The following is a 21,297-nucleotide window of genomic DNA, read 5'->3' as shown; positions in this document are numbered from 1 at the left end:
AGAGAGAGAGAGAGAGAGAGAGAGAGAGAGAGAGAGAGAGAGAGAGAACGAACAACACAGGGTGACTTATTTAATAGGTGTGATCCTCAGAGCCCCTTACCTGGAACCGTCTCATGTCCCTTGGGTTTCCCGCTGTTTTCAAACAATTCTGATTGCACTTCAGGAAAAATTTTAAAAAGAATCTGTGAAAAGAAAGCAATGTGTTACTTTTTTTTTTTCAGTAAACATTTTTAAACGAGAGATTCTATCTGTGTTCTATTAGATTTGATTTGAGGAAAAAAAATAGGCGATTGTGTTTCAGGTCTGGGCAATTTCAACCAGCCATGGCTGGGAGAGGAACATTGCTGACCCTCTGTAATTTGCAAATTTGGATGTTTTCAATGGCAAGCTCAGAGCCCTCTTGCTCCCTCACGGTGGGGGATTGTTAATCGGTTCACAATCTGGGCTCTGGTCCGCACACCCACCCTCCTGGAATCTGTACAGCCTTCAGTCTGCAAAAGAGGGCTCCGAATGCAGCAGTGGCCCCTGCTGGACAGAAAGTATCACTCTGGGTTAAGAATGACAGGACAAGGCCCAGAACCTAGGACTCTTCGGGTCTGTACCTTTCACTGGTCACACAATAACTTCATGATCACATCTGAAGGTGGTCCCAGAGTTTCCCACAACATGTGCAGAAATAATAAAACACTATATAATTATCTAAAGCTTAAGTCTACCGGGCCAGGATACCCCAGGCATTCATGATTAATAGCAAATAGGAACGACCCCTCAGTCCCTCTAGAGATGACCTAGACAAACACAGATCTCGATCTGTGGTTATTGTTTGTAAGACATGATTTTTCTTTTTTGAAACCCACATTCCATTAAATGATCTGTGTCATTGCAAAACTGGGCACCTCGGTCAAGTCACACCGTTGCTTCAATCAAGAAATATGGCAAATGGAACCTTTGCAGCAATTTGCTTCATTCCTATTTTTAAAATTTTTTGTTTCAAAATAAATAAGTTTTTCATTTATTTCACTTGCAGAGTCCTTTTCAAAAAAAAAAAAATCCAGCTTTTGCAGTGCTGAAGTCCCAGGTGAGCTAGGCCTATTTCCCTTTCTGTTACTATGACAACGAAATTTTACCGCAGTCCCAAGGTCCCTTCAGAACTCTCGCATCTACGCCTTGAATTAGAACTTTAAAGGAAAAGATATACATTTTCCCCAGGATTTACCAATAAAAATAAGTAGAAATGAACCAGTCTTAGGAAAATTCTATTTTAAAAGCATGGGTTGGTGAGAGGCTCTTAGCATGGCCTTATGCTTGTTGTTTGTTTTGTTTTTTTTTAAACAACCACACAAAAGAATTTGAAAGCATTCCAGTTAACTGTATGTTTCACTAAAAACTAAGCCAATGAGAAGATGCCAGTAAGGTAACGGATGGAGGGGAGAATTGCTCTATCTTGTTTCTGAAACTCTTAATCTTTACTAAAAACGATGGGCAACATACTCCCAACCCAATAAGGTTGGGTACAAATTTGGAAATGGCGGTTACATTTTTTCCATTGTTTAACATCTGGTTTGGGCTAGTCTCTGGGGCTGTCTTGTATGGGGTGTGTGGGAGGGCAGGCATGGCTTTCTGTGTCATGGAGGTGTGGGGGTGTTGATCAAAATTCTCCAGAAGGATCAGGCAAAGGAATCAGTTCAGTGCTGTGCACAGTCTGGAACGCTTATACCTGCTCCTGCTTTCAAAAGTGCAGGGATTGTCTGCCTGGGCTAACTTGGGTGGGCTTAGAAAGGAGAGAGGCTTTTGTTTAAGTCAGGACTGAATGCAAGCATTTTGGTTCCGGGTGGAGACATGTATCTGTACTCATACACTCACCAGCCATGATCACTTACAAACCCTCAGAGCTGCTCCGAGGACCCATTACAATCTTGACTTGTTCACTGGAGCCTCTTTCCAAGCAAGACCCCCACAGCCACCCCACACCATATCTGCTCCCCAGCACACACTTGCTAGAGGTCATTTACATCTTTCCCCAGGTCAAAGACAGGTTGAGTGCATCTTCTCCTTGTTTGCTCCTTGGTTTTTGAAGTTTTGCTTTTTAACAACTGGGCTCCAGATAATGTGTTCTGCCTGCCCTATGTGCACTTCCCTCTCCTCCCCCACTCCTGTTCCCAAAAAGGATCTGGTGAAAGCATTAATGTTCACCGAGCCATTACTACAGGAATGGTGTGGTAGGTGGAAAAGTGTGAAAGAGATAAATGTTTACATAAAATCCAGTTGATTTAGGGAAACACTCAGCCTGCTGAAAGGCTTTATTCATTTTAAATTAGAACCCTAAACAGTTCTTCGGATGGAAAACACCCAATTTTGATTCTCTTGCTTGTCTGAGGGCTGTTTGCAACCTATACAGCAGACCCCTGCATACCGAGGATATAGCATTTGGCTCACAAAGGGGAAAGAAGCTGTGGAAAAGATGAGTGGGGGGATGGGGAAATGTTACATTATTAAATATATAACTGCTAAGTGGATAACATTGGAAGTGTTGCAGTGGATTTTTTTACATGTGAATTTAAAAATTAATTAAAAGAAATTCTAAGGCTTACAAGTATTATCAAATCTTCTCTCAATATTTTGCTGATGTCTTCTGCCATACACACACACACACACACACACAACATGCACACACAAACCACATGCTCACACACACACACCCCACACATACACATACACACATGCACACACACATGCACCCCACATGCACATACACACTGATACACATACACACACACACACACACACCTTTTACCAACGGCTTGGTGCAAAACTCTTCACAAACCATATCATCTATTAGCCACAGAGTAACTTGCAAGAAACATATTCTCTCAGAATCCCCTGAGTCTTGATCCCTCCAAAACCAGAGATGCCTGGAGAATGTCAGCCCTCTCTATTCAGAAACAGAAAACCCCCAAAAATTTCAAGATTCAGACCAAATGTGCTGATTCTCCTCAGAATGGTAGTGGTTTCCACTTTTTCTAAACAACAGTGACTTCATGAATATTATAAGCACTTAGTGTGCTGCAGTTTGCCAGCCTTCTGACTACATTCCTAACTAGTGAACCCACATAACAGCAGGGGTAGCCTTGCTTTTGGAGAAAGAAGTATGGAGATGTGGGGGTCAGTGACTGGACTCCAGAGCCTGGCATTCTAGCCAGATTCCTAGATCTCTGAGGAAGTGCCATGTCCCAGAAGGCTTTGCCCCACTCTAACAAATACCTGCTGGAATTGAGCTAGCCTTGACCTTGTGACCAAACCCCTTCTCTGGGCAGAGAGTTAGTTTTTCTGACTGTTAAAGGAAATGTTTAACTGGACTATTCTGGAGTTCATTGTAACATTAATGTTCTATGATAGGGAAAATTAAATAAAGGGCGGAAGTGAGAACCTTACAGAAAGAGCTACTTTGGGATAAGGACCTATTGATAACAAAAGAAAAGAAATAAAATTAAAAGTCCACTGTACTGAAGTGGAATTTAAAATCCATGAGTTGTTCATGTCTGGGAGTTTCCATTTCATATTTTTTGGGCCACAGTTGACCATGGGTAATTGAAACTCAAAAAGTGAGGCTATCGAGAAAGAGATACCATATTGTACTTGGTACTCAGGGCATCATTTTAAGTTTCCAAACAATTCTCTCAGCGAAGAGTCATCTCATGAGTCACAAAAACGAAGGCCTGAGGTATTTGAGAAAATTGTCAGGGATCAATGTGTACATAAAATTGGAACCTGGATGTCTCTGGCAACCAGCGCCATCCTGCGCTCTCTGTTCCTTATACCATGGTGATGGCTGTATCATCACCAGCATATACTAAAACCACTGAAGTACCCATTTCAAAGGTCAGTATCATGATAGGCAAATTACATCTCAATAAAGCTGCTAAGTTTGTCTCTCTAGAAAACTGTCTAAATAAAGGGGGAAAGAATAAATAACCAGGGCAATGAGGAAGGAGGAATCTGGTACCCTCCCAAGAAGATGCACTGCACCCAACAAGAAAACATTAGGCCAAAGGTGGTCACCAAGAAAAACGCCCTTGACTTTGAAAACCTCTGTTGGTTCTGTTTCTTTGTCTCATTTGATTAATGTGTTTTAAGTGTGTTCTGGATGCCATGAAAGGTCACACACAGTGCCAAAGGTCTTGGCCTTGTGAAGCACACAACCAAGCTACTCAGAATGTGCTTGCTCCAGAGTCTCAAATGATTCTAGAGACATCTAGACATGAGTCCGAATAAGATCAAAGCTTATTACATGATGTTCAAGGAAATACATTTTTCCTTTCCAATCTCTGGGATAGTAGGATATTCTGCATTGTTTAAGAACACAATGAAATTCTCAGATGGCTTAGACATGTCCTGACCCATCTTGAATGGAAATTGAATTTCAAACTAAATGTCCAATACAGGTCAAAACTAATGCCCAATGGTTGAGGCAGATGTACCACAAAATCACAGAAAGGACAACTACTAGACTTCCTTCTCAGACTCTAGGACTCTGAGCTCAAATTTGAGGATCCCAGGCAGTGTCCTGCTTCTCAGGGTTTATAGAAGAGACTGCTCAGCATATCTCCGATTTTAAAATCTAAGATCTAATTCTTTCTTTAAATTTTCTGATACAAAACCTTGTCAGTCGCTCACCATAGACAGCTGTGCACACTGAGGAGAAGCACACTAGTAACAGCTGCCATTACAAGGAACTTCGCTCCCTGTAAAATGACTGCCATTGAGGCTTCATTCCTGACTCCCTTCAAACAAGAAAGTCTAACTTCTTAAGTTCTACAAAGAGATTCTGTCATGACATAACCATGTTACATATGCCATAGACAAGATGATGCCACATGTGCTTAAAAGGCCAAGAACAGTGTTGTTGTTTCTACTGGACAGCCACAAAAGCAGGCAGATTCTCTAAGCTGAGCCAAATGTCTGGTTATTGTATTCTCATAGATCATGTGGGTACATAAAGGTGGGTGTCCACTGATTTTTGAGGAAGATACCTTTTATCTGGATTAGCTATTGAAACTTTTTAAAAAGCCCAGGAAATGAAAATATAATTCGCTTTCATTGCTCATGTGTGATTCAAGGAAAACGATACCCCCTTTCCCTTAAAGTGTTCTCAATGCATTTCAGCTACTAAATGTATGGATGTCCACATGGGACAACAGAGTGCCAAGGAAAAGGAAGGGATGGGTCCTTTCTTATCCTAGGATTTTTTCCATATAGCCTCATCCTTCAGGAGATCTAGCAATCTAGTCTCTGGTACCCAAGTGAGAAGCTGTGCTGGATGGACACACAGACCCTTAGGAAGCCTTCATGGGGTTGACTTTCCCTTGTGACTAGTGACAAACACCAGAATGCTTTCTCTAATCTAGATCTTTAGTGTTTTTTTTTTTCTGGGCCTTCCAGTATTTAAGAGAATGCTGTGTATTCACTCACTCACTCACTCACTCACTTAGTAAATGCCTCCAAAAGACTCCAAATTCAAGACTCATAAGGCCCAGCCTTGGCCTGAAGATAAAATAACCTTGAAAAGTCTGGTCCCTAAGGAGTCTGCCCAGCGCCCTGAAGCTTGAAGGACCCAGTGAGAACAAGAGAGTCTGAATGGCCAAGCTCCCAATGGTCTCTTCTCATCTCCAGAAACAAGCTGTGGGTATAGCATGGGAGAGGTTGGTATTTGAGGTTTGCCTAAGCAAGGTTGAAGCAACTAGTAAGAAGGTCCAACAAGATTCATGGGCAGGGTGGATGAGAAGTTCTGATTGATTGTCTTGAGTAGCCATCTGATAATTTCAGTATCCATGGATGGTGAAATGGTTAGAGATGATGAGGGATGATCCCAGCCATTTTTTATAAGCTGATGTTAAGAAAAAAAGTGTTTAAACTAATAAACATGATACATGAGCAGAAAGAACTATTCTGTTTCTACTCAGACATTCTTAAAGAGAAATATATTATCATTAACATGAATTTACCTGGATTATTTCAGTAAAAGGCTACTGAGATTTGAGATTTAAAAATTTTTGTGACAAGGTCTCACTATGTAGCTCTGGATAGCCTGGAACTCACTATGTTTATCATGTTGGCCTTCGATTCACAGAGATCCACCTGCCCAAGTTTCCCATGTGCTGATTAAAGATGCATGCCATCACATTGGGGCCATAGAAATATTTTTAAGCAACATTTGTTCTTGCTTCCAACTATCCTCAATGCTTCTAGGCCCTCATGACACAAAGTCTATGCTGACAGTAATAATAATGGCCTATGTTCTTGGCCCCTGTTATATCACTTGCCATGCGTGGTTTCATTAAATCCTTGTGAGTTGAAGTGGGCATTGGTTCTATGGAGAAGCTCAAAATGTCTCTAATGTTACCAGATTAATTATCCAAGGTGAAAACACTCATCCATGGAAGAGAAGGTAGGGGGCCAAGCTCCAGCCTCTCTGACTCTTAGCAAATTGTTACTCCACGGGGAATTTGTTCAGGCTCCTAGCACACTGCCAAGCAGCTCTTTGCTTTTGGGACATTCGCCCCATAGGTCTCCATTGGGACCATCATGTCAGTTCCATCTGGAAACAAGTGTGGAGTCACTCCTCTCTTTGCAAAACCAAACAAGCACATAAACAAAAAGTGCTTATTGTTTCTATCAGGGTCTAGAAAGTTCTGGAACCCCAGTGGTGACATTGAAGTGTGTAGAAGAAAATAGGAACTCTATCAGACACTTGGAAGACATCTCAAGAGTTCAGATAGGCTAAGGAAGCATGGCCCCCAAGAGTTGCAGGGCCCAAGAGAAAACCCAGAGAGATGCTCAATCCAATGAGGAAGATGCAAACCATTTGCCCCCCCAAACTTCATGGAGGAAGAAGGCAGAAATTAGTGGCACATGGGAAGCTGACTACAACCTCAGAAAACACTAAACTTAAGTTGTAAGTAATTAAGAGAAAGGATGCTCTCCAATGGTAGAGATTTTCAAACAGACCAAACAACTACTTCCTTCGATAGCTGATAACTCCAGGGTCATGTGTGGTAGCTAAAGGGAAGCCCTTACCAAACCTCTGTCACGTGACTTCAATGCCACTGTGAATAGCAGTGTGATTATTGCTGCCTAATATTCATCATGAAATTAGGGACTGCCCAAGGCCAGTATTCACTATTCATGTAAAATGTCTAGGTGAGTGCCTGGCATGCAGTGAGGCAGAGTCCTTTGCTAGACAGATTTCTATCCCTCTCCTCTGTGTTACACCTTCCACTCCCATGATACTTGTGGGGGAACACCTGTGTATACATGTAGGGACCAGAGGAACATATGAGGGTGCATGTAGAGGCCAGAGGTCAATGATGATGTTTTCGTCAATCAATTCCTATCTTGCCTTTTGAGACAGGATCTCTCCTTGGCATGGTAGTCTCCACTGTAGCTGGCTGGTCTGTAAGCCCTGGGCATCCTCGTGACACCATCTCCCCAACGTTAGCATCACAGGTATGTTGGACCAGCACACACTAGGATTGTACACCTTCATCAATGCACATTCAGATCACGTGTACATGCTAACACACCTGGTTCTTTCGTGGATTCTGAAGCTCAATTTTAAATCCTCATCTTTGCAAGCAAGCATTTTACCAGCTGAGCCCTCTCCCCGCTATATTTTAAAATACCACTACTCCACAAGGAGTTACCGTAAACTTAAATTTGGTTCTCTCAGGACAGGGTGTCCTTCCAATACCAATGTGTACTCTCAACTTGAACTTCCCTTAATTGTTGAGGGACATATTAAAAATGAAAAAAAATTAATCCAGTCCAACAAGATTACGGGGGGAAAATGACAAAAGGTGACTGGTGGTAGTCCTCCACACTGCAGTAACACTGGTCAGTAATCAGAGTACACACATAGCTTCTAGCTGGCAACAGGCCCTCAGAATCATTTTCCATTCCTTGAGTACTTCAGTGACAAGCTCTTGGAAGAGGCATTTCAGCTTGGCAATAGATCTCTGCTCCTCAACATGGTGCCTCCTGGGTAGGATCTGTTGTATTCATTTAGGCACCGGGAGGCAGGACTTCCCCGCACTGTATAAATCTGACTCCCTTATTGATAGACTGTATTTCAAAGCCATTTCCCTTCTGGAGGGTCTTCCACAGTCCCAGTGGCAAACAATTGACTGCACAAAGCCACTAAGCTGTAAAAGCAGGGTGTCACCTCTTCTCACTGCCCTCCTAATCCTGACCAGAAACAATGCACTTTGGCTGCTCAAGACCAGGCTCTGACATGGACATTTGTATTGTAGTCCGTATCCAGTCCCATTCCCCTAAATCCCATGACTCAGCACCTTAGAGAAAACATGTCTCAGGAAAAGTCTCTGCTTTTGCACTCAGATCAAAATCCAACACCATTCATGAAACTTGATTACACAGCTCTTTGGGTTTGAATTGGAAAGGAAGCCAAACCTAAGAACAAGTTTGTCATTTTAATTGTCTCTGAAGGTGTCTCTGGGGGATCCTGGCAACATACTTAGATCTACCTTTTCCTTTATCTTTTTTTTCTCTTAAGTCCAGTGCTGGGAATCAAACCCTGGACCTTGCGGCTGCTATGCAAGTATTCTACCACTGAGCCATACCCCAATCTTTCTTTAATTTTCAACCAGGTCTTCTTTCTTTGCCTTGTCCCTTTCTTTCCCTTCTCATCACCAAAAGGAAAGAACCCAGTAAAACCGAATCACCTACACACTTGCTACACACACACACAGACACACACACACACACTCACAAAATCACTGAGACTTCAGAGTGAGGATACAAATCTATTTTCCTTCTACTACAATGACTCCTTGGATGGAGGAGAGAAATGAAGTTATTAGCCAGTCATCGGCTTAATGGGTCCTCAGCCTCAGTCCCTGTCAATCCTGGCCTCCCCTCCCCTTTCCCTCTGGTTCTCTGCCCTCCCAGCTAAACTCATCTATGCTAGGCTGAGCAGTGAACACCGATTACACCAGGAGCCCTTTGCTGCTGACTGGTCCACTGGTTTTTACTGTTTTGCCAGATGGTTGAGGCCAGTGTGTAAAACTCACTACCCTACCATTAATTCATAACTCAGTAATAACTTTCCCACGACTCCGGGAAATTGAAATGAAGTGCAAATGTGAATATTTGGAAAGGGAATCAAGGTTGAACAACTATTTTACACCTGCCAGATTTGATACCAGGGAGACAAAAAAAAAACAAAAAAACAAAAAAAGAAGCCCGATTTCAGCAGACTGGAATGTACCTCTCCTTAAACCAAAGGCAGCCGAGTAAACACGTACTACCGGGGAAAGTGAGGAAGGAAGCTGAGTGGGTACATGTCTCCCAGCGCCGCTCTTCCTCCACAGTCTTTAGTTTATACCTATTGCACCTACCCGTTCACTCACTAGTGACCTTGAGCATCTCGGTAACGTTAGGCTCATCTGACAGATTCAGAGATTAGCAGATACGAGTGCATCCTCTTGCTAAGACAGGACACCATCCAATGTCTGTTAGCATCATTAAACTAAAACTGACTTTTCACCTGCTCCCATACCATATGCAGCTGCAAATTTTTAAATTAAACTATGAAGCCATGCATAAATTTACATATATTACAGACTAGCCTCTCCATTTAACATGCAAATGTACTCCAATGTTTCAGAACACCTTCTGTCGCTAATTAATTTGCTGAATTATAATTAGACTAATCCTGCATAATTAATAAGCACAGATTTTTTTTTAATTTGTAAGCAGCTTGAGGAGATCATTCACTTCCTTCTATAAACTGCTAAGTAAGTGTTAAAAAAAATCTGGAAGGAACATGTGTGAAAAGGCATGTTTGATGTCGCATACAAACTCAAACTAGCATGGAAGATGCAGAAGTCAGTATTGATAATGGTACATATTTGAAGCCAGCACTCAAACAATCAAAAAAAAAATCACACTCAGAGGATGGGGACTAAGTCTCCCTTTGTCTCCTTGTATATAGTGTTTCATTCTTTGCCGTCTATCCTTCGGATCTTCCAAGATCAGAGAGGCGGGAGAGGATTAAAGTAACCGTATGTCGTATTAGATGAGATAATGCTATTAACACTGTACTGTATATCAAAACACTCTGTGCATGCTGGGGGCTTAGAAGCCTCTTTGATGGTATTTGGAATCATTTTCATTTTAGCTGCCAAAAACACCGGAGATCTGTCTAGTGGAAACAATTAAGTCGCATTAGTACTGTATCCACTCAGTGATGATTATAATGAAGGGTCCCTCTTCAATACAGGGGAGCCGAGGCTAGAAAAGGAAATGCAAAGCAGGAAACTTCATTTGGTCCCCAACCCCATAGAAGCCAGGCTCAGGAGAGCTCAAGGCCTAGAAAGAGAACATGTTAAAACATTCGAAGCAATTGAAAAAAGACTAGAGAGACAGCCTGGGGGAACCCATTGGACGACCAAGGAGAGGTTAAGAAAGCTTCAGAGAAAAGGAAAAACTCACTGTGGAGAAAACAAAACTTCAGTTTTTCATATAGTGAAACAGTATCACCAGTATCCTAAGGATTGCCTAGCCTAAAGCACTGGGCCTGGCTGCTGAGGTACACCTGGCTCTCTTGAACTTCTGATCACCCTGGTGCTGTCTCCCCAGTGCTGGGTAGGATTAGACTGGATGCTGTTCTCAACCTGTGAGTCTCAACTACATTAGGAAGTCAAAAGGCCCTCCCTTTCACAGGGGTCTCCAAAGATCATCGGAAAACACAGATATTTGTATTACAATTCATAACAGTAGCAAACTTACGGTTATGAAGTAGCAACGAAAATAATTTTATGGGGGGGGGGAACAGGTTCACCACAACATGAGGAACTGCATTAAAGAATCACAGTTGGAGGAAGGTTGAAAGCCCCTGGTGTCACTGGTTTATTCAGTGCTGGCACTACCCCTGGTTTGTTCAGTGCTGGGGACGATTTTAGAGCTTCTTGCTAGAAGAGCACTCTGCCAACAGATGTACTTATGCAGCCCAAAAGGTACCTGGTTTCCTGTCACTGTGGTTATTTTGTTTTATTTTATTTTATCTTATTTATTTTATTTTTTAATAGTGAATCCTCAACAGACTTATTGTCTTCAAAACAGGCAACAATCTTCCCAGGGTCACTGACATACTAAATACACCCTCCTACTACCAAGAAACCAACAATAGCCAAAAGTAAGAGATGAATTAGCTCATAAATTGGGAAGAAAGAAGAAAAAAATGAGTTGCTGGTCCTCCTCTTGCCCCAAGCCAGGCCCACGCTCATAGATCAACTCACATTCATGAAGGCTATTTACACCAGGGACCTCTTCTCCTCATTTGGAGGAAGAGGGTCCATCAGTTACCTCACGGGGCTCTTGAAAAACTAACTCAAGTGCAAAAATGTATCTTTTGGAAACACTTGGGAAAAGGCTATAACAATTTTTGTAAGCTAAGGGTCCCTATTGCTGAATAGCCCTTCTGGTCAGTCCTGCTCAAAGAGATGTAATGATTCATAAAAATGTTCCTAAAACATAAGCAAAGGTGTGGAGGAGGGGCAGGGGGTGTGCCACCGTTAGTGGCTCCCCGGAAGGAACACTGGTTTAAGACAAAAAGTATTCCTTTAAAAAAACAAAAACTAAAACTAAACTAAAAAACAACGAGTTTCATGAAAACTCATCTGGGTGTGCAGGGCTTTCTATGAACTGTCTGGTATGTCATTTTGAAAAACTGGAATGTAGTTTCTTTACAGTTCAGACTATGGGTGTGTCTGGTTTGGGGGGTGGTGTTGAAACAGAGAAATGCTTACTGGTTAAACTCAAAGGGTAAAATGGAGGGCCTCTAGGCTTCCTCCATGAAGTACTGGCCTGAACAGTCCTTGGATTTGTTGGTGGGGACCTGAGAGTTGAAAAGACTTACAGGGTTCAAGTCCTACCTATAAATGGGCAAGAAGCTTTGTTTAGAGATTACTTTTTCTTCATCTATGCCCAGTAAATCTTAAATTATATACTCTTAGGAGAGAGTATATTCCTCTGAGAGGAAGTCGTCTTGACTATGGAGTTAGCTCCTCGTGAGTCATTCCTGGACAATTATCAGAGAGAAGGAGAAACTGAAACCGAGCGGCACTGAAATGCGCGGCTATAAAATGGTTAGCTGAAGCCAACACTTCAGCTAACAGTGTTCTCCCCTAAAGGAAGTTCCTAAGGAGTTTCTCTAGTTTTAACTTTTACCAAGAGGCTTTCCTTTCCTGAACACAGCTCCTCATTTATGTATCTTACAGGCCACGCATCCCCCGCCCTGACTTTCCCCAGTTGGCACACTCAGGATGTGCGGTTTTTAAGTGGGGTTTTTTTTAAGTGATGACGACAGCAATCTCAGTTCACCTGGTGAATCTGACAGCGGGCCTCACCTCCAGCCACAGAGACACATCCACAGTCAGTGTCACCTTCAAGCCAAAAAGGGAAGAGAGAATGTGTGCCCTGACAGGTAGCAGGTGGTACATACGGAATTATCATTGGCTATTAACACCAGGTTGGGTGTCACATTAGCCGCCTTCAGGCTGCATTTGCCAACCACATAAAAATATAGGACCGGGTATTTCAATATTCTGCGGCTCCCTTAGCAAAACAGACTTTTCTATTACTTAGAGGTGAAACTGGCTTTCATTAAAGAAAATTTAACTTTTTTTTTAAATAGAAGAACTAAACCAAGATGATATAAAAGTGAAACTGGGACAAAAATCAGGTCAAGAGTTTGATACAAAAGCATTCGGATATGGCTAATAATCTTCTAGAGTGTTGTGAGTTTAGGACTCCATGGTTATATTTAGTCTAATGGGACCCCAGTCTCTCTGCCTGCATGAGATTAGAGGAATCATACATTTATTTTCCAATTTGTTGTACAAACTTTGCTGGCTTTCAGACCCTCTATTCACTCGGCAGGAATTACCAGTTTTGTGAAGGTTTCCAGACCTTAGTACCGAAGCCAGGGACTTCTTTGACACGGTATGAAAATGTTTTCCCCGGCCTACTCTTTGTTTTTAAAATGGTCTTTAGTAAGCTCACAAAGTATTGTGTCTCACTGTGACATTTCCATACTGTGTTGTCTTAGTTGTCCCCCCCACTGTCTCTCCCTGTCTCCCTCTCCCTTTTTCTTTCCCCTTTCCTCCCGTAACCCAGCCTTCAGCTTCAGATCACAGGGTCTCCGTCACCCTTCTCTTTTTCTCCTCTCATACTTCACTCTCTACTGTGTGTGTGTGTGTGTGTGTGTCCTGTAGCCCAAGCTGGTCTTGAACTCACTATGTAGACAAAGATGAGGATGACCTTGAACTTCTGATCTACCTGCCTATACCTCCCATGTGCTAAAATCACAGGCACACACTACGATGGTCGGGCTTCCTGCATGCTAGGTAAGCACTCTGCCAGCGAAGCTTCATCCCTAGCATGTGTGCATAATGTGCATGTATGTATGTGTGCATGTATGCATGTATATATGTATGTACGCAAATATGTATGTGTATGAACATATGTATATTTCATAGTTTCCTATGATTTGTAATATTGCACTGGTAGCAATCATCCAGCAGAAACCACCATATTTCCTCTTTCATTTCTGGGGGAAGTGGATATCTAGAGTTGCCTTCTTTCATTTTCTCTTCCAAAAACTGAAACTCAGACAAAAAGCCCCATGAGGAAATCAAAGCCGACATAAACCTGGGCACCCAGGGCTCTAAGGCAGTCTCTGGACTACCTTCTATGCACGTATACACTGTGAAAGACAGTTAAACAAAAAATAAAAGTTACAACTATTGCTCAAAACTCAGTTGAGATTTTCATACTCCTAGCTGCCACTGGCAAAGTTCCTATGGGACCAGAGAGCTTGGTTCAGTGGATAAGAGCACTTGCTGTTCTTGCAGAGAAGCTGAGTTCAGTTCCCAATACCAGCTTCAGGTAGTTCACAACACTCTCATCTGGCCTCCAGGGGCGTACACACACACACACACACACACACACACACACACACACACATACATCTTTTAAAAAAGAAATGCCCATTAACCAAAAGAATCATCTCAATGTTTTTGAAGGAAGAGAATTAAATAAATGACCAAATTTGTACTAGATACAGAAAGTGGGCTTAGGATTCAGCTCAGTGGTAGACCACTTGCCTAGCTAGCTTGATGTCTTCAAATCAATACCCAGTATCACAAGCACACACAAACAATGAGTGGGCTGGGCTGAACTTGTCTCATAGTGATGGTCTGATAAAGTAGAGAGCTCTTTTATCCACAGGAACCCTCTGGACCTTGGAGTTTAGAGTGCAGTTTGTGACTTCTCCCTATGTGGTAAATTAAAAACAAAAACAAGCAAACAAAATCCTTCCCTTAGGGAGTCAGCAGCTGACCTGGAAGTGAAACGTCCCAGCACTTCACTCAGAGGCCACAGGGCTGGCTCTCTGCTTTCTCGAGGAGCAGCAAGTAAGGCCTGGGAGCCTGGGAAACAGAAGCCACCACTCCCTCGGGAAGATACACAAGACCCAGCCTGGCCATGCTGGGAGACAAGCCACTCTCAACCAGCGTCCTCTGCTGACTCGGGACACTAGGGACCTGACATCAGGCCCTCCCCACACTCACTGTCAGAACTACCACTCCTAAAAATGGCTCTGGCCCAACACCATGACAAGGAAATCATCTTGTCCCATGCATGAGTCAGAATGTATTGGCTACTCTAAATCCACCATGCCTTCTGGAAGAAGCAGCCTTGAAATCAGACAGACCGGAACACTCGGGCTTCTGCTCCTCTCCTTCTGAAATTAGCCCTCAGCATGCCAGAGTGATCATAAGAAAAGGCACCTGAGAGTGGCAGGGACAGTTGAGTGGGTAAGAACACTACCTGAACTCCTGCTTAGGAGGTGCTGCATTCAAATCCCCATTACCCATGTGAAAAGCAGGATCCAGCAACCTCAGCACTGGGGCGCTGAGACAAGCAGATCCTGGGAGCTTGCTGGCAGCCATCCTAACAGAAACTGTGAGCTCCTGCTTCAGTGAGAGACCCTGTCTAAGGGAATAAAACAGAAAGCAAGAGAAGAAGACACCCAACATCCTCTTCTGGGTGGACCCATGGGTGCTCAGGTTCGTGCAATTACACACCCATTGCATACATCATCCATGACATACAAAGACAACCTGATGGCTATCCCATGTCTCCAGATGTTGAAAATTGTTTACAAATTTTATCACTCCCAGTAACATATCTGCTTCCGTGTATCCGTGTATATAGATACTAAACTCATCAAAAAAAAGTTTTTTTTTCATTAGCTCTGTCCTGATGTGAAGCAAGGAGACAGGGGTCATTTTAAAAAATCAAGCTTGATAATTAAACTGAAAGGCCAGCATGATGATACTTGCCAGAAATCTTAGTACTCAGGAGGCTGAGGCAGGAGGATGATAAATTCAAAGCCAGGCTTTGCTTTATAGCAAGACTCTGTATCAACAATAATCATAATTTTACTGAGTACCCTGGTGAGGCCTGGGTCATTATCTCTCCACTGTGTGTTTTGGTCATTAGTTTTATAATTCTATTAGGAATATATTTTAATTTTTGCCTGGCCAAGTCTGTGATAGAGTTTTAGAAAACAAACTTAAGATATTTTAGAAAACATTTTAGAAAACAAACTTAAGATAGACTTTTATATTATAATTTGTATGTGTGTGTTTGTGTTTGTGTGGTGTGTGTGATGTGTGTGTGGTGTGTGTGTGGTGTGTGGGTGTGGGTGTGGGTGTGTGGGTATGTGCTTTCACCTTATGTTTTGAGACAAGCTCTCACTGAATCTGGAGCTGACTAGACTGGCTAGCCAATGAGAACCCATAATCCTCCAGTCTCAGCCTCCATAGCTCTGGGATTACAGAACTGTACTGCCCTGTTCTAAATAAGTACTGGATTCTAAACTCAGGTCCTCATGTCTGTGTGACAAGCAGTTGAATGACTGAGTCATCCCTCAGTCCTATATATCTATAATATTTTAATGCTGATGTCACTAATAGATTAATTTGGCTCTAAATGCTACTATCCTCATTGGAACCCAATGTTTGTGGTTTTTTTCCTAAGGAGATGAGTCATTGGAAATGGAAAACAGTACACGTGTCACCTGCATGGCATATGAAGTTAATCTCCTCTGCTGCCACGAGTCCGTACAGACAGCGTAATGAGGTGACAGTGTGATCTACAGGATAAAAATTAAGAGTAAAGGCATGGTGTCCAATTACTGCCTATATTCCCAACAATCCTTTCACTCCTCTGTCTCTCACCAGCCCACTCTCGCCCCTGTGCATGTCCCCTCACATGTCTTCCCTGTAAAATTGGATAATACCTCCGAGAGATGCTAGAAGAATTACTTAGGAGCTTTGGGGAAGACTTAAAACACCTTTAAGAACTTTCCAGTGAAATAGCAGAGGCTGTTAATGTCCCTAGCATGGCTTCAGCTTCACAGTAAATAACCACACCACACTTGGAGAATTGTCTTTCTACTCAGTCAAAGCGATCCTCTCCCTGGAGCTTAAACAGGTGACCCTCCACCTAAAGGGCTCTGTTTATTTCCAAAGAATAAATTACTCAGGAGGAGAACACAGTGGAGAGTAATTAAGTTGCAAGTTGAGGAGGGATCAATGCTTACACTTTAGGGGTTAAACACAAAGCTGATTACATCAGGCAGGAAGCCGTGTTCCATATTCAGCTGTAAAATAAATGGGAGTTCCGTGTTTGGAGTCTGAAACATCGTTCCAAACACTAAATCAATTTAACGTCAATAATTGCCAGATATATGCTAGATTAAATGAAGCAATGCAGATTGCTTTGTTCGCAAGGAAAACGGGGCCAAACAGTTTTCCTGAGCATAACTAATCCCCAAATCCTCTGGTTCCATAACCAGACATCTGAGCCTGAATTCTGACTCTTACAGCATATGACTTGGCACAGGGTGTTATAGGTCTAGCTGTTCCGTGCCTCCAACACACACACTGAATATCAGAGGCACAAGGTGATGCTTAAGCAGCAGCATTAAGTACAATTGTGCCCACCGGGACTCCCAAACACACCAGACACAAACGAAACAAGGGACCTGTTCTACAGTATAGAGCTCAGAATTTCCCAGACCTCTTTTAGAATGTTTTGAAAACACCTGTTTAGGCCTTGGGGGGCCAATCTCACTTTCAGACTATTCTGTTCCTCCAGCCCTGCCACAGCCATGTAACCCCAGTCGTGGTCCCAGTGTTCTGATTATAGGATTGGATGGGGTCCTATGTCTCAGAGTGTTGGTGCCATTTTCACCAAGGCCCCAGAGAATAGTTCCTTATATAGGAAACTCTGACATTGCTCCCTTTCCCCCCCTTAACTCTCGTCATTTTGAAAAGTTACACTCAGGGCAAATTTTATACCTAAAGACCTGTGACTGTAGAATTCCTCTTAGGATCTCATAATTTGAGAAAGATTCCCCCACCCTTGAACAAAACTATGAGTGCGAAAAATGACCTAGGAGAGGCCATCAGAATAAGCTGTTTAGTGGAGACAAGGGATTGGCCAGGCCCCAGGTCTATCAACAACGTGGGGCTTTGTCAGCATTTCTCAAAAGGACATGCAGCTAGGAGCTTGCAGAGAACCAGGAATCTTGAGGGGGGCCTCAAGGGCCTACCCATTTCCCAGTCTTCTATGCTCCATTCCCAAGTCACCCTCACTCTACCATTATGTCACACCTCAGCTCTTTGAATACATTTCTTCAGTGAGTGTGCATGCATAAGTGTTCATGTGCATATGTGTGTTTATGAATGTGTGTACCTCTATGTATATGAATGTGCATATGCATACATACATGTATGCACACACATGTACATATATACCAAGGTACACAGACACATGCATACACATGTGTATATGTGTGTGTGAACATGTGTATGTGCTTATATTTGCACATGTGTGTGCATTTGTGAATATGCATGTGTGTATGTGTATGTATGTGTGTGTGCATGTATGTATATGCACATGTATATGTGCCTGTATGTTTATGCACCTGTGTGTCACCGCAAAACACAGAGCAGCTCTTCAGGGCATAAGCAACAGGCAGCCAACTCTAGACAAAGAAAACTTTTTTAAAAGCCTGAACAGCTATGTGACAGAATATTTTTAGGTTCAAATGTGACTAGCTCTGCTCTAGAGTTTAGAAACCCAGGCTCTGTTTATAAATGGTCCTGAAATACAGTTGATATGAACAGGTATCAGCCAATTCCCTGAAAGTTCCTCTTTGTTAATTTCTTGGTAGGTTCTACTCACTTTCATGCTATTCTTTCTGTCTGTCTGTCTATCTATCTATCTGATTTCAATGTCTCTCCTACTTTGCTGATTTATATCATTGCAAACTTTCCTCCACTTCCTCATTGATGGTTTAATGAATTTTCTCAAATATATAGTCAGTTCACAGGGGTTAGGAACACGAGAGAAGAGCTCCACATTTACAGGTATACATTGCCAGGTGTGAAAAGTCCTCATCCTGTCCATGAAGTGGGCCTAAATCCAAGGCAGAACAGTTCACCTATGGTAGACATCCTTCCAAAGGGCAGGTATTTGGGAAACAAAATGTCAGCCCATGAGTTCTCACCTTCATTGTCGTCTTTGTTGTAGATACTTTCTAATTCTTCGAAGAGACATGTCACTGTCTCTTGAATCAAGTGGCAAGCAAGCATCTTAGGAAACAGCCTTGAGAGGGAAAAGGACCCCTGTCTCTGAGCTGCATATCAGTTTGTCTCCTTACCTCAATAGTCAAAAATAAACCCACCATGTTTTCTATTAGCCCTTCTCTGGGGGGTTGGAAGGATGGCTCAGTGGTTAAGAGTACTTGGTAAACAATCATGAAGACCAGAATTCAGATCCCAGCACCACAGAACAAGCCAAATGTCTTGCTCACTACTCCAATCAGGGAGAAACAGAAGGATGCCTGAGGATTGCTGGCTTCCAGCTTAGCTGAAACAATGGGAGGCCCAGGAGTCAAAGAAAGAGATCCTGTCTCAAGGGAATAGACCAAGAAAGTGACAGAAGACACCTCACACCTTCCTGTGGCCACCATGTGTGCACATGGGCACACACAGACATGCACACATGTACATCTTTTCTCTCTCTCACAAACTCACACATACAGAGGCACACACACACATACACACACACACCTGTGTACATATGTATACATCTTCTCTCTCTGTCAAACACACAGAGGCACACACATGTATATTCTCTCTCACACACACTCACCTGTGCACACATATGTACATCTCTTTCACACATATGAACTCACACACACACAGAAGCATACACCTGTAAATACATGTCTCTCTCTCTCTCTCTCTCTCTTTCACACACACACACACACACACACACATATATATATCATACATACACTTGTGCACAGATATGTACATCTCTTTGTCATACACACAGACACACACCTGTGCACACATGCACCTCTCTCTCTCTCTCTCTCTCTCTCTCTCTCTCTCTCTCTCTCTCTGTGTGTGTGTGTCACACACAGACACACACATGTGCACACATGTACACCTCTCTCTCTCTCTCTCTCTCTCTCTCTCTCACACACACACACACACACACACACACACACACACACACTCATACTAAGTAAGTAAATCTAAAGGGGAAGCCCCCTTTTATACAGTCTGTTGAGGGTTTTCATTGGTCAGGAAGTCTGCATCTGTCTCATCTCCTTCACTCCGCTGTCTTCTCCACATAGTCCACCTTCTCAAGATTCACCCATAACAACTGACGTCTGGGTTAAAACGGTCTGAACTCTCCCTACATACCCTAGCAATTTCCTTGGAGCCTTTACTTCCATTCAGTTTTAAAAGTCATCGCATAGGACTCAGGGTAAGAAGAACACACCATCTGTCCATCACCTTTGAGGCAACCCAAACTCAGCAGACCTTGAAGGTCTGAGTATAAAATTTCTTCTCTGGGGGTGTTTTATAAGTGTGGTTAAGGGTAACATAAGTAGCCACCTAAGAGTATGATCAGGCATCACCATCACTGAAATGGGTGGGCTTTATCTGTTAGAAAAGGGCCTTAAGTGCAAACACTTGGGAGAAATTGGGAGTGATTGGAGAAATTCTGCTTTGGGACTGTAGCATCAACTCCTGTGTGAGTTCATAGCCTGTTGGCTTGTCCCACAGGTTTCACACTTGCCAATCTCATCCCCAGCCTGCCCTTCAATAAGCCAATTCCTTATCACATCAACACACGGAATTTCTCATTGGTTCTGTTTCTCCAGAGACCTGTGTCTATAAAGGGACCATCTGGAAATCTCTACTATAGAGATAATCTTATCACCATGGAAACATGAAGACGCAAAAGAACCTGATGATACAAACAGCGGGCACCTTTCTGCTCTGGTGGACAACAGCCTGAGCTGCTGGGCCCGTCTAACTTCATGGGCTTTCCAGCTCACAGAGGAGTCAGGGAGGGGCTACAGGAACATCTCTGATTTCTGCAACTGGCCTTATGACACTTGAATCTTTGGTTTTGGATTGAAATATGCTTGTTTGGACCCCAACAACAAGAGTTTGTATGAGGTTTTAAGTCCAGCTTGCTCAGTATATCAAGTTGAATGGTTTGGTATTTGTTTCTTTATGTGTTTATTTCTATGAGAAACCCTTGCTTTTCTAGGTAGGATACAGAAAAGTTTTATCCAGAATAAAACTTAGCCTCCACTGATGTAAGAAAGCCCAAGAACACATTTCCACGTTGTTGAAAATAGACACATGATTGTTTGTGCCTTCCAGTTACAGAACATGGGTAAGCTTCTCTTCTCTCATCTACACATCTGTAGCAAGCTTTGAGACAATGCCAGGAATGGGTTTTCCTTGATCAGTGGAGAAAGGAAATTGTTTAGAATCAAATAGAACTAAATGTTTGCCTGCAGGGCGAAGTATAGCTAGGGTGGGTTTCTGGAACTTTCCCTTTGCATCTTTGGTTGTTGGGGCTCCAAGATGCCCATAATGGATCTGCACAGCCAAAGAAAGGAGATCCTTTTAGAGGTCTGATCTTCACAACTAATGTTGTACTTGGGGTCAGCTGGGAAAGAGAACAGAAGAACACAGTGGTTCTGATGGCTGCTATTTGTCATGTCCCATGGGGAGATGAGGGGTGGAAAGAAGGAAGAGTGTGTCTGTCTCTTCCAGGAAGACTACTAGGCATGACCAAACAGGTAGATCAGGAAGTGTTCCTATGCTC

At 42.8% G+C, this 21,297-nt stretch overlaps 1 protein-coding gene across 1 annotated transcript in view; it reads right to left on the bottom strand.

The window, feature by feature from the left end:
• The window catches only part of Ebf2 (EBF transcription factor 2), a 77,968-nt gene extending 59,222 nt beyond the window's left edge, over positions 1-18,746 (bottom strand). The window contains exons 1-5 of the mRNA XM_028758709.1: positions 18,662-18,746; positions 16,163-16,237; positions 12,521-12,633; positions 12,400-12,461; positions 101-182 (exon numbers count right to left, since the gene is read on the bottom strand). Of these exons, the coding sequence (XP_028614542.1) occupies positions 101-182; positions 12,400-12,461; positions 12,521-12,633; positions 16,163-16,237; positions 18,662-18,746 (417 nt within the window). The remainder of the gene's footprint in view (positions 1-100; positions 183-12,399; positions 12,462-12,520; positions 12,634-16,162; positions 16,238-18,661) is intronic.
• Positions 18,747-21,297: the final 2,551 nt, after the last annotated feature.

This window comes from Grammomys surdaster, unplaced genomic scaffold (assembly GCF_004785775.1).
Source record: "Grammomys surdaster isolate TR1022 unplaced genomic scaffold, NIH_TR_1.0 126219, whole genome shotgun sequence".
Lineage (NCBI taxonomy): Eukaryota > Metazoa > Chordata > Mammalia > Rodentia > Muridae > Grammomys > Grammomys surdaster.
This window is presented reverse-complemented; position numbering and strand designations above follow the sequence as displayed.